General features: G+C 34.7%; 1 protein-coding gene across 1 annotated transcript in view; it reads right to left on the reverse strand.

The window, feature by feature from the left end:
- GABBR2 (gamma-aminobutyric acid type B receptor subunit 2) overlaps nucleotides 1-12,264 on the reverse strand; it is a 202,375-nt gene that overhangs the window by 25,696 nt on the left and 164,415 nt on the right. The window contains exon 8 of the mRNA XM_085317035.1: nucleotides 5,741-5,851. Within this exon, the coding sequence (XP_085173161.1) occupies nucleotides 5,741-5,851 (111 nt within the window). The remainder of the gene's footprint in view (nucleotides 1-5,740; nucleotides 5,852-12,264) is intronic.

Here is a 12,264-nt window from a genome sequence, read left to right on the forward strand (position 1 = left end):
TGAATTGAGACTATTCACTTTTTTACATGAAAAAAATTTAATAATTCAATAAAGAAATTAATTAGGAATATTCAAATTATCAGTATAGGATCATAAAATAAGGGACCTCAGGAAACTATCTAGTCCAAACTCCTGCTGAAAGCAGGGTCAGCTCTGAGGTGAGACTAGGTTGCTCASAGCTTTATCCAGTCTGGTCTTGAAAACATCCAAGCATGGAGATTGCACAGCTTTGCTGCTCCACTGTTTGCCTGTCCTCATGGTGAGAAAGTCTTTCCTTAGATCCAGTCTATCTATAATGCGTATCAATAAAAATGAAGATCTCAGATTATATGCCACGATTGCAGTGTTTGTAAGTAGCTCATAGGTTAGATGCAGACTGACTTCCACAGCTGAACAGTAGTGAGGCATTACCTACACCAGTCAGCAACAGTTAATAGGTGCTGGAGCTCTGTTAGTGCTCAAGTTTCTGCTTATTTGAATGCAAACTGGGTTTAAAACTTAAAACAGAGTAGAAATTTGAACCTAATGTGTTCTGAATACATTGTATTCATCCTCTATATGTTACAAGCGCAGAAGCATGCACCTGTCTCTGCTAAGTCCCAGGGAAAAAAATACGTCTCTAAATTAAAAGCTTTAGTGATTCAGCTATTAGGTAAAAGAACACAATTATTTTGAAATCAAAGGCTTCCATTTTTGAAAGACATAGCTTTATAAACCCAAATCTATGCCAGGTTTCAGGGATGTGAATCCTCATCAGATGTATGTTTTTCTAGTAATTCTGTGCTAAACAGCTAAAACTAAGTTCATATAACAAATCTCCTGTTAGAACATCTGCCCAGATAATTTAGATGCCAAGACAGCAAGTTGGCTATCATGAAGCCAATATAGTGCAATGCTCATCAAAATCTAAATTCTAAACCATGATACTTATTCTTTTTTATATGAATGCAGGCAATAAATGGCCCCCCACCCCCTAAAAAAAGGAGAAAAAAGGATAGGAGAATATAATTCAATATACTGTTATTTTTTCAATGAGATTGCAAGACTGAATAAAGATAATTAAATTTATCCAGCTTACTTGGATTTCTCAGGAACATGTCTTAATACTGCATGGTGTTGTGATTTAAAAATAGTAGGTAACAAAATGATTATAGCGAATTTAAACTGACTGAAATCTAGATGATACAACTCAATTTGTATCTACTAAAGAGAAGTGACTGAAGAGAGAAAAGGTTTGCAAGAATTCCTGACCTAATACTATCCAATGTTTGTAACAATGACTTGAAGGAGACTATAATATCATTGTTGAAAATGAGGATAGAGGAAGCAAAAGTGGAGAGTGGTAAGCAATGAGGAAGAGATATTACTTTCATAATGCAATCTACATCTTACTGTAAAATGAATATGATTTTTAGAAAATCCACATAAATTTGGCCAAACTCATAGTAGTTCATCTGAAAATAAATTTTTTTGGTTACTTTAGAGAGAGAAGGGTGGCATATAGGCAAGGCCAACTAAGATTTGATCTTTGAAAGTCAGAGCTAGCTAGACAAATTCAGTCTGTCTGTAACTTGCATATTTTACAGAGGATTGGAGAGCCTCAGGAAGGAGAGGTTCTTTCAAATTTGAATTAAAGACTGAACATTATCCTGAAAGATATATTTTATTACAATTAATATATTTTTTTGCTTGATTAATCAATTGCAGAGTCTTGTACAGTATGTCAACTGCAGTGACAAAAACAAACACTGGAATATGAATCACGAAAAAGAAATCTATTGGAAGAAATCTATTACAAGAGTCTTCTCAGTGACCTTGATCAAGTCCCCTCATACATGTGTCAGTCTTTCCCACCTCCACAAAAAAATTCTGATGTTTTACTCCTTAACAAAGTAAGCTAAGAATCATAATTAAAAACTGTATATCAAACGTGGCGAGTTATAATATTTTATAGATTAAAAAGTGCCAATTAAAATTTACATGGTAAAAGTAGTATTTGATAAGCAGAGCAACAGCCAAGCAGAAAATATACCTTGTCCTTTAGAGTCTGCTTCTCAGCAGCTAAAGAGTATATAACTATCATATTACATCAGWAGCAGAAAGAATGAAAGAAACTTCAAAATACGCACAGTCTAATTCTACTATTAATTAAATGAATTAGTAGGAGGAGGGGAATCAAACTGTAGGCAAGTCCAGAATGTGGGTTTAATAAGAAAGTGCCCTAGAGTAGTCCAAACCATCATTAATCTGGTATTTTTCTGGTTGAGATTGGAAAAAGAATTTATATCTACCAAAAAGATGTTAGTATATTTGCTAGTAATGCACCTGTGGCAGGTTTAAGAAGGTGTATTTTCTATCATCCTTTGAAATACATAAAATGAAGGTACTTTTCAACCACATCAACATCTTCAGAAACCAAAACCAGAAACCAGACATACTGCAATTAAAGGTCACCATGTACATGCAGACAGACATTAAACCTAAATGTAGCCTCTTAGGAGCAGAATCTTTGATGGGCAAAACTGAGTCCCATATATATGATGGTATTTGTTCAAGGTCACTAAGAAGACTAATGCAATGGCAAAATCAAGATGTAGGACAGTCATATTTGTATTATTGTCCAGTCACCATTCCTGAAGAATTTGAAGACAAGTAATTAAGAAATCTTCATGCAATCAGTAAACATTTCTTCTTATTCCTTCAAAGGAAAATAAAAAATTGTGAAACCTGATTTTTAATATTTGCTTGCTTTAATATACAAGGAACTTGCACATCCTGGCAAGTAATGGCTCCCCTTCCCTAAATGTTTTATTCGTTGCATATTTTTAATTCATCAACATGGACAACATTTATCTATAACTTCAAGCTAAAAAGGAAAAGCACTTTTTAAGTTAACCCATTTTTGTATTCTCCATCTGAGACACCAAGAGGTTACTTTAAATGACTGTGGGCCAAGAGAATCAATAAACCCTTTCACCTCAAATTTTACTATAATCATTGGTGTTAGCTGTTTATTATGAGGTAATAAAATAACAAAGATACATACTCTCTTTATCTTTATTATCTATATTTATCTTTATTATTTTTATATTATATGAAATAACAAAGATAAATATGTTATTGTTACAAACTGCAGGATTTTGTATCACATAAACCTTTATAAAATGAAACAGTAACATGAGAGATTTCTGTTTCTTGTTACAGAAAGTATGTTTGGCATACAGAAGTCTGAAACACCTTTTGTGATTAAAAAGATTAAAAACATCAATGCTATTGCCTTCATATAATTTGGGTATACAGAACATAGAAGAATGGGCCACAACCACAATTATTTAACTGTTTCATAAGAGTATTATTCTTTTTCATATCGAAACTGGATAAATGTGTGATAAATGGCACTGGAGTAATAAAAAGTGTAGTGGTTATGAGACACTGTGTGCCCTGAAATAACGGTAATGAGTAATGCTGAATGGCATTTGCAAACTTAAAAATACAGAGTCAAATACCTTGCAGAAAACATATGTAGATGCCAACAAATCAAGGACCAAAGACATCTTGGGGAAAAAACAATGAGAACCAGTGCAGTCTGATTACTGTCAGTACAACTCAAACACGAAAGAAATTGTGAAGAAAATTATTTGACAATATCTGTCAATATTTGTTTGAATTCTTCAGATTTTTTTAAATTAATCTCAGTTTGATTTTGACCAGTTTTGTTACACTGCTCTAAGTGAACCAAAGATATTTACATATTTACTCTTTTGAACAGAACCACAGAGAAAACATATCTCAAGCATTTGCAGAAAGAATACTGGCAACTTCCACCTGGGAGAGGATGAAATGAACTGTTCAAAGTTTCTATAGAAGGAGGCTGGAAAGTAATAAAAGCATGCAAAGCAATCCCTCTAAATTGTTTCTTTTAATAAATTATCTCCAACCTCTTATAAAATTAAAGACAGAAAGGGAGAAATACCCTTCTAAGGCAAGAACAAAATTTACTGACTGGTGCCTCAAATCAGTAATCTAGGAATATATTAGAAAGGAGACAAAGATTGAAGAATATAATTCATGAAGATAAATAAAYGACATTACAGGTATGAACCATCACTACATAGAACATGAACATTACATGAAATTAAATACCTTGTCAACAAYTGGATATTAGAGCTACGCTTTCCAGTTTTCTCTTAGGAAAATGTGGCTTAGTAGAGAGCCAAAATTAGAAACTGACACTAGGCAGATCAGAAATAAACAAGCAAAGAACTACATGCAGAAGTACAAGTAGAAATTTCAGCTCTCAGATTTGCACTTGGGCCCTGTTATGACACAGGGGCTTTGACAGCCTTAAGGAACCCTTGCTCCCTTCTATTTGCAAAGATCTGTTTGGAGCTGGACTAGTTCATTTAGCATGCAAAGTGACTCCACAGAAAAACAATATCCTAATAGAACTTCGGGGTAGCTGTGGCACAGCAGCAGGAGAGAGCATGCTATTTTATGCCAGGATCTGATATTATATCTCCCTGTCAAACTGTGGCCACAGTGCTGGTCAATGTCACTCTTCCTAACTTCTAGCTGCCTTACTCTCAAAACAAAACCCCTCAATCTTGTGCTTCCAAAGTGGAAGGTGGGGAAGCTTCGTTTTAGTAGTTCAGGGATCAGATTCTCATCAAGCAAGAAGAAAAATGTGGTGCAGTTCCCTTCTCTGCCTGAACACCAGTCTGAATACAAAACTACTGACTGTTTAGAATAAAAAACACTCTCATTCCTGCCTGCTGAACTTTGTATAGCACGTTTAAAGATCTCTCAGCCTGAAAGAGCAACACAAAAAGAAGCAGGACTCTGCAGCTTGGTAGAACAGTGATTCACCATAGAGAKGGAAGAGACATATTTCAAGCATGCACAACTCACTCTTCCTGGCATACTCTCCCCCCATCCCCAGTGAACACCAGACATGCTGAGTGGAAGCAGCTGATCCAGTCTTTCAGATGACCTAATCAACAGGTGTGCTACAAGTACAGATAGACAGATTGAACCCTCTAGGCAGTGTAAACAGATGATTAGTTTACTGGAGGATTCAGATGAGGTTTAGCTCAAGAGAGGTGCTCATCTGGTTAGTGCTATCAAAAACACGATGTTTCTAAAACCTTGAGGCTTAGGATATGAGGATCAATGATCAGTTTTATTTTTATTATTATTTTTAAGCTATCAGGATTTGGGATTGTTGTTTCTGAGTTCTACTTTTGTAACAAAATCCTTTTGTGGAGATAGGCTGTAGTGACAAAAAGGTTATTTTGACTTAGACTCCAGGTTCATCTTTCATCTCCTGTGACTACTCCTGAAGGCTAGTTACAACTCAGAGACAAACAATTAAAATGAAAACCGAGAAATACGGGACTGGTTCCACTCCTTTGGAGAACCTAAACAAATCCAGATGATTAAGCTTGTCTATTAACAAGGTTATCTCCTTCACAGATCCATCTTTCAAATGCTGAATTTCTTGGTTTGCAGTATATCTACAGCATTCAGCTTAAATGTTATGTTAAGTGTCCTACTTATTTCGCATAATATCATATCCACATAATGCCACTTAATGAACTTTAGAACAGGCTAAATTATAAAAGATTTGCTCAATAAAGTTTTAATTCACTCCCAGCCATCAGGAAAGYAAATGTAATTCAGTTCATTCCTATCAATAAATGGTAACTTGAAGGCAGTATTTTGCAGAACAAGCTATACTTACCATGAGCAGCCCTTTATATGCATAGACTATTCCAAGCCAAATTGTCATGTGAGTGTTTTCACAGTGTTCCAAGATTGGACGGATGGAGATATCTCTGCCTGCAGGATCCGGCTACAAAAATAGAGGGAGAAATATTAAGATTCAAATTTCATTTGTATTCATACCTCAGAGTTATTTAAATCTGTTCTTAGTAGATTAAGGATGTGTAGAACACAGAATGAGGATGTGTAGAATCCAGCTTACAGGAAAATTGTGWGTGTTACAATCTCATGATTCTGCAAAGGAACATAGTCAAATGCCTAACCGGAGGAAACATAGCGGGATAATGGCCAGCATGTGAGGTCACTTTTACTAAAGAYCAGAAGGGAATGGTCATTCTGTTTAACACATTCAATCACATTCATTAGCTTTAGGACATCTAAGTTTTTTTGCAAGGCAAAAAGTTTGAATGCGTAGCCATGAAAATAGATGTAAAGTCATCCTTCCTTTCACCTGATATTCTTGTATCACTGGCAAATGGCTGATAAGCAATGTATGAAACATTGATGTGCTTCAAACTTTCTTTCATTAATAACCATGAGCCAAATCAAAGATGATTTACTATGGAAACTACAGCAATAGCTTAGAAGAGAGTATAAATCATCAAAAATAAGCAACATTTAGAGCAAGTGAATATCTACCCAAATTTAATACTACTGGAAGCTTTATAGCTCTCTATTTATTTTTAAAAGGTTATTGCATAAAAGTACAGAATCAAGAGGACTTCCAGACTTGTTTGTTATGAGAGAAGAGAGAAGTTGTAATTAATACTCAGAGTAATCTGCAAGAACTTTTGTTTTTTGTACAATAGGAAAAAAAACACAAAGAGCAAGCAAATTTTGGCTAATATATTGCCTGCAATTAGAATATGTACAAGGGTATATATTAAAATATATCGTTAAAATACTTTTTAATGGCGTACATTGTGTGAGAATACAAGGTACTTCTTAAAATGTGTGATTCTGCAGAATACTCCTTTTGGTTATTAAGAGCTGTGCATAGTAGTATTCTGTTTTGCCTTAGAGGGTATACTGAAAGCTATTATTAATTTCTACTTTAAAACACTAGATTTGACCTTCATCTAAAATACAGTCAACCCAGACTTAACTTTCTGCACCTAGCTGTCCCAGTAGGCCTTGTAATTTSCCTTTGTGACAAATAAGATCTGTAAAAATCTCTCATGCAGAATAATAACAATTATTACATGAGCTAAGAAAAAAATCACATTTTCATCAACTGAAATTACAACTGAATTACATGTTTTTAGAGAGACTTGAATAATTTTCTAGAGCTTTTTCTTGCTGCTTATGATACTGGTATGAATTTTACTACAGATTTCAGTAGTCACATGATTAAGCCACAGCTATGTTTCTTCCATCAGTCTTCTTGGATGTAAGACCTTGCTCCTGATCAAACATAGTGTAAGAAAAATAATGCAGCAAATACAGAGAAGGACATTAAAAAAAAATCATCTGCTGTACAGTCACACATACTGCTTTATATTTGCCTGGAAAGCAACGTAGTAACTTTCCTTGCRTATCTTGCAGTAGACAATACAATAACATTTGTAACCTTGTCTTATCTGAGATGTCTGTAGAAACTCTGAATAGGAGAATGAAAAATAAAGTGCCATTACAACATCTAAGACGCTATGACTGTTTGTCTGGGTATCAGTAAAACTACCTTATTCTCCTGATCAGTGACAAAAGTCCAGTGCTAAAATTTATATGCACTGGAACAGACCCTTTCAAATCAAAAATAAACCCTACTATGTTCAACTTTGCTGTTGACTAGTAAGAACTAAAGTTCACATGACAAATCTTTCAAATATAGTCCTAAGTATATAAATGCACTTGAACCTGTCCTCTAGATTCATTTTTCTGAAATTCTAAATTATACCTGAGTCTACTGTAAAGATTTTTTTTTTCTATCTTTGAGTTACACTAGGCCAATAGTTGTATTCTTCAGTGATGGAAATTCCATAAAATTTAAGCCTGTGTCATTAGAATGCCTTTTTTTTCCACACTGAGGAGTCATTACAGGACTGTCACTTCATTTCCCTGACTTCCTTTCTTCCATATAGTCCCTCTGTTTCAATTTCATACTTTTGTGAAAGGAGAAGACTTACAAATTATGTAAACTTTCACTTTGTGTAATGGATTATGGCATATACTTCATTTCTCTTGTTCCTGGATTGAAGCCTCCACTCACACTTGGACTGAAGTGTTTCACCACTTTTAGACCCACTGTGAGTAACTGGGATTGTTCCTTGTTTTGAAAAGTATTACTGAAATGTTGAACTCCTTTTTGGTAAATGGCAGATTACCTTTTAATATTCATTACGTGGATATTCTCAAATGCAAATTTTCTTCAAAATTTGAAAGCATATGTGCATTCATTACTCAAAACTGAGAAACCCAGGCAAAAAAACAATGATATGGAAAACATGGTAACTTGTTTTGAAATCCTATAAAAGATAAAGGAGTCACATCATTTTTTTAATAGGAAGGTTGCCAGATTATATAAGGCAAAGATAGTTTTTAAAATACATTTAATAAATAAAACTGAGTATTCAGGTCTTCCATGTGAGATAAAGTCTTGTGCTCCAGTGGGAGCAGGAAGAGGGCCAATCTTGATTACAGCATCAGAGAAATTCTACATGGGATAGTATTTCTTTCAAAGCATTTTCCAGATTCACAAGGTGATAGAATTTTTAATGATATTTTCCTGAATATTTGTGCAAGTTAAGTGTTGGCTTGAACAGGTATCAGTAAGTTTACAGTGAACTGATTTTTTCCAATTAGTTGTTACTACTGCAAAATGACATTCCTATTTTACAGCTTTTAATTTGCCATTTTGTTTCTTTACTGATTTCACATGAATTAACCAATCATAGCAAAAAGTTGAGTTAAAAAAATAGTATTTTTGATGTCAAAATATTTTTTTAAAACTCTACAATTACAGCTGAATAGAGCACTTTCCTGACCTCTCTAATCATCCAMCATTTGTGCATTTTGTTTCTGCTTTATAGAGAATAACAATATAAATGTTGACATGATTATATACATACTGGAAACTTACCCTCTCTTTTTACAGAAAACAGTTTAAATACTCTTCAGATGTCATTCTCAAAAAACTGAGGTCCTTCTACCTTCTGATTTGGCTGAAGCTTCCCTACCTTTTCAGAAACCTAATAAGGTTTCTGACATCAGCAACAATTTGTGGAGCATTTTTGACAGTTAAACAAACAGTTTAATCTGTTCACTTCATACAAAAATTTTGTGTTGCCTCCAGTAACTTTCTTGCTTTACATCACATCTGCTGTATCTAGAAAGAAACTTTCAACCAATAAAAACATTACCCACAAATGATTATACCTCCTTTCTCTGCATGTTCAAATTATTATTGTGTTTTTATTTCCACTGCTCTTTAGCCTGTTGGTAGGCTGGCAGATCCAATTCTGATGGCATAAAATGCAAGAATGGTTTAGGAGAATACTGTCAGTGGGAAGAATAAAGCTTAAGTACATCTGGAAACAGCAGGGAAAATTGCAAGGGAGTCTAGAACAGGGGACAATGGTAGAGACCGTGGAGTGTCTTGCACATTCCTACATCATATCAAAAATAATTGAGTAATAATGGGAATCTTGTTTCCTTTACGTATCTCTGGATTGTGTCAACAGAACTACAGAATGTGGCTTTCCAGAACGGCCTTTGGTAGGAAATCAGAAAAGTCAGTTCAAGTGCTGTTTTAATGAAACAATTAGCTTCAATTCCTTTAAGAATCTGGCTCCACTTGAGAAAACACGTATGCAGTATGCTTTCCTTATCTTAGGCAATGGTGTAGCAATTTAGGGCAAGCCCTCCTGAGGCACCTGTGCCATCTGGGCATGTTGTGTTTTGAGCCATATAAAGGCAGCTCATGATTCATTTTTTACCCCTATAACTAGAAATTTCTTTATCGCTGTTGTGCCTTTCTTATTGCTAGTTCATCTTTAGGTTCGGGAATCTCAACAAGCTTTCTAAGTATGTATATTGTAGATTTCCCATGCAACTTTCTGTCATTTCTGCAGTTGCGGTTCCTTCCATCAGTGAGAAAATTAGAATACTAGGCTTTAGCCTATACAAAGATAAATATGAAACATGAGGTGGATGGTTGCAGCTTCTGTTCACTAGGTTTAAAATAAACGGGGCAGTTCCCATAGTGTGGGAAAATATGGGACCATATTTTCTGTCACACTGGTCTTCATATATCATCCCACTGGCTGTTTTATCTTCCCTTTAAATGGCTAGTTGGTGTAATGACTGTATACTATCACTGTTCTGCAGCATGAGCTTTGGCATTTTAAATTTGGTACACTTAACAGTCATATGGAGCCCAAATGTTATTCCTTATCTGAAAACCCAAACTTCACTAAATTAGAAGATTACTTTTACTTATTTTTTACATCCATATTTTTGCAAGGATAAGTATGGCTAGCTTTTCCTATAAATTCTGTAATAAATTATATATACTTGGGCTTTGTAATTGACCTTCCTATGCCAAAATGCATGTGGAAATATGTCCCACAGAAGGATTTAAACAGTTTTTATATGAGGCATATTGTAGCCATGCTCTCAATTATATAGGAAAAGAGAAAGGCAAGAAATAGAGACTATCTACTTTTCAATTACTTAATAATTTGAGGATATATTTAGTGAAAAAAAACTCCACTGTGAGAAAGGGATTTGTTAGGAAATGGGTCCCCTTGTTTCATATATTTTTACAATGCAATGTCATAGCCTCCATGAATGCAAAATAACAAATGCATTACTTAGTTGGAGTAGCTCATGCAGAATATCTTCTGATTAAAATTTTGGTAAGCAAACTAGAATGAAAGAATGTTTATCTTTGTTCACATCTGAGCTTGAGTTCAGATACATTATGAAACACATCAGATATTACATAGTAACTCAGATGAATACAAAATTGTTATTGGATTCTTGCAGTCCAATGATCAATATAATTTCTCCTCAATATTAACCGAGAGTTCCAGTCATTTCTGTTATAGTCTAATGATCCAGCATAGAGACTGGCTGATGATTTTTTCTTCAAGTATTTTTCTTCAATTAGGAGTAATGAAATAGAAATTTAGCTTTTAATAGATTAATATGAAACTATTTCCTGTAGTATAAAGGGTGTTTTCCCAGTACAGGAACACAGGATTCTATCAATAAAAACATGCTTTAAGATAAATAACTGCCCTTTCACTTGGCAGCTCCATGGTTCATGCATGAGAAATGAGGAACACTAAGCTTGTGATTTCAGGAGAAGGGAAGTGCTAGGTTCTGAGCAACTACAATGTCCCTTGCAGCGAATATACATGCTCAGTTCTCTCTCTTACAATGCCCCAAGAAGAAAATGATTTCCGGATTTGAACTTGTTTATTCAAAGTATTTAAATTTGATAAGTTTGCAATCAGATGTAATTTATATTTGTTTAAAAATGTTTACACTTGATGGCTATGAATAACTTGATAAGATTGATAACTTTGATAAGATTGTGTGCTATATCAATTCCCAGTTTGTCGGGGCCTTGGCTATCTTGCAGGATTATAAAGAACTGAAGTAAGCAACAAGCCATTCAAAAGTCACCAAGGAGGGATTCCTGAGGGCAAGAGGACTAAGAAGATAAGATAAGCAGACCCCTGTAATCACTCACAAGATATGCATCCAGAAAGGGAGTCAACCCAGCAGATAAGCAGATGCCTGTAATCACTGACAAGATATGCATCCAGAAAGGGAGTCAACCCAGCAGATAAGCAGATGCCTGTAATCACTCACAGAATGTGCACCCAGAAGGGGAGTCAACACAACAGCCAATTAGAAACTGAGTAGATGCGCATGGACAATGCTAGACAACCAATAGAAATGCTTTGCGAGGTGCGTTGATACATGAGCTTGTTAGAAAAGATATATAAATTAGATAGACAAAGGAATAAAGTTGGATTGAACTTGCATCACATTGATGTGTGTGTGTTCCTTCCCATACTTGCCAAGAATGGGCTGCGGCACCAGTTGCATAATAACATTTCTCATAAGGATCAAAAGATAAGGAATGTTACTTGTTCAAACTTTTCTGTAACCTGGGGTGGAAGACAAAATTTATGCTTAATAAAATCATTTCAGTTTCCAATCTGTTGATTTACCGAATTTGTACCGGGTCAGTGATCATGGCACTATCAGACAGGGAGATATTACTTCAGAAGTAGAGGAAGCAGAGTTTTTCTCAGTATTTTTTCCAGTGAATTTCCAACTAGAATTTTCTAATTAGAAATTTCTAATTAGAAATTTGCTGGAAAAAATTTTGAAGAAAATTCTACTCTCTTTGAATCTTTTTGTGTGTGTGTGGAAAAGGATCACTTTCAATAAATGTTATGTTATGCCTTGAAATTAAGTTGAAAACAAGTTTTATAATTCTTTACAATGCCCCCTCTGCAAAGTTAT

This window comes from Rhea americana, unplaced genomic scaffold (genome assembly GCF_003343005.1).
Source record: "Rhea americana isolate MKP2758 unplaced genomic scaffold, rheAme1 scaffold_486, whole genome shotgun sequence".
Lineage (NCBI taxonomy): Eukaryota > Metazoa > Chordata > Aves > Rheiformes > Rheidae > Rhea > Rhea americana.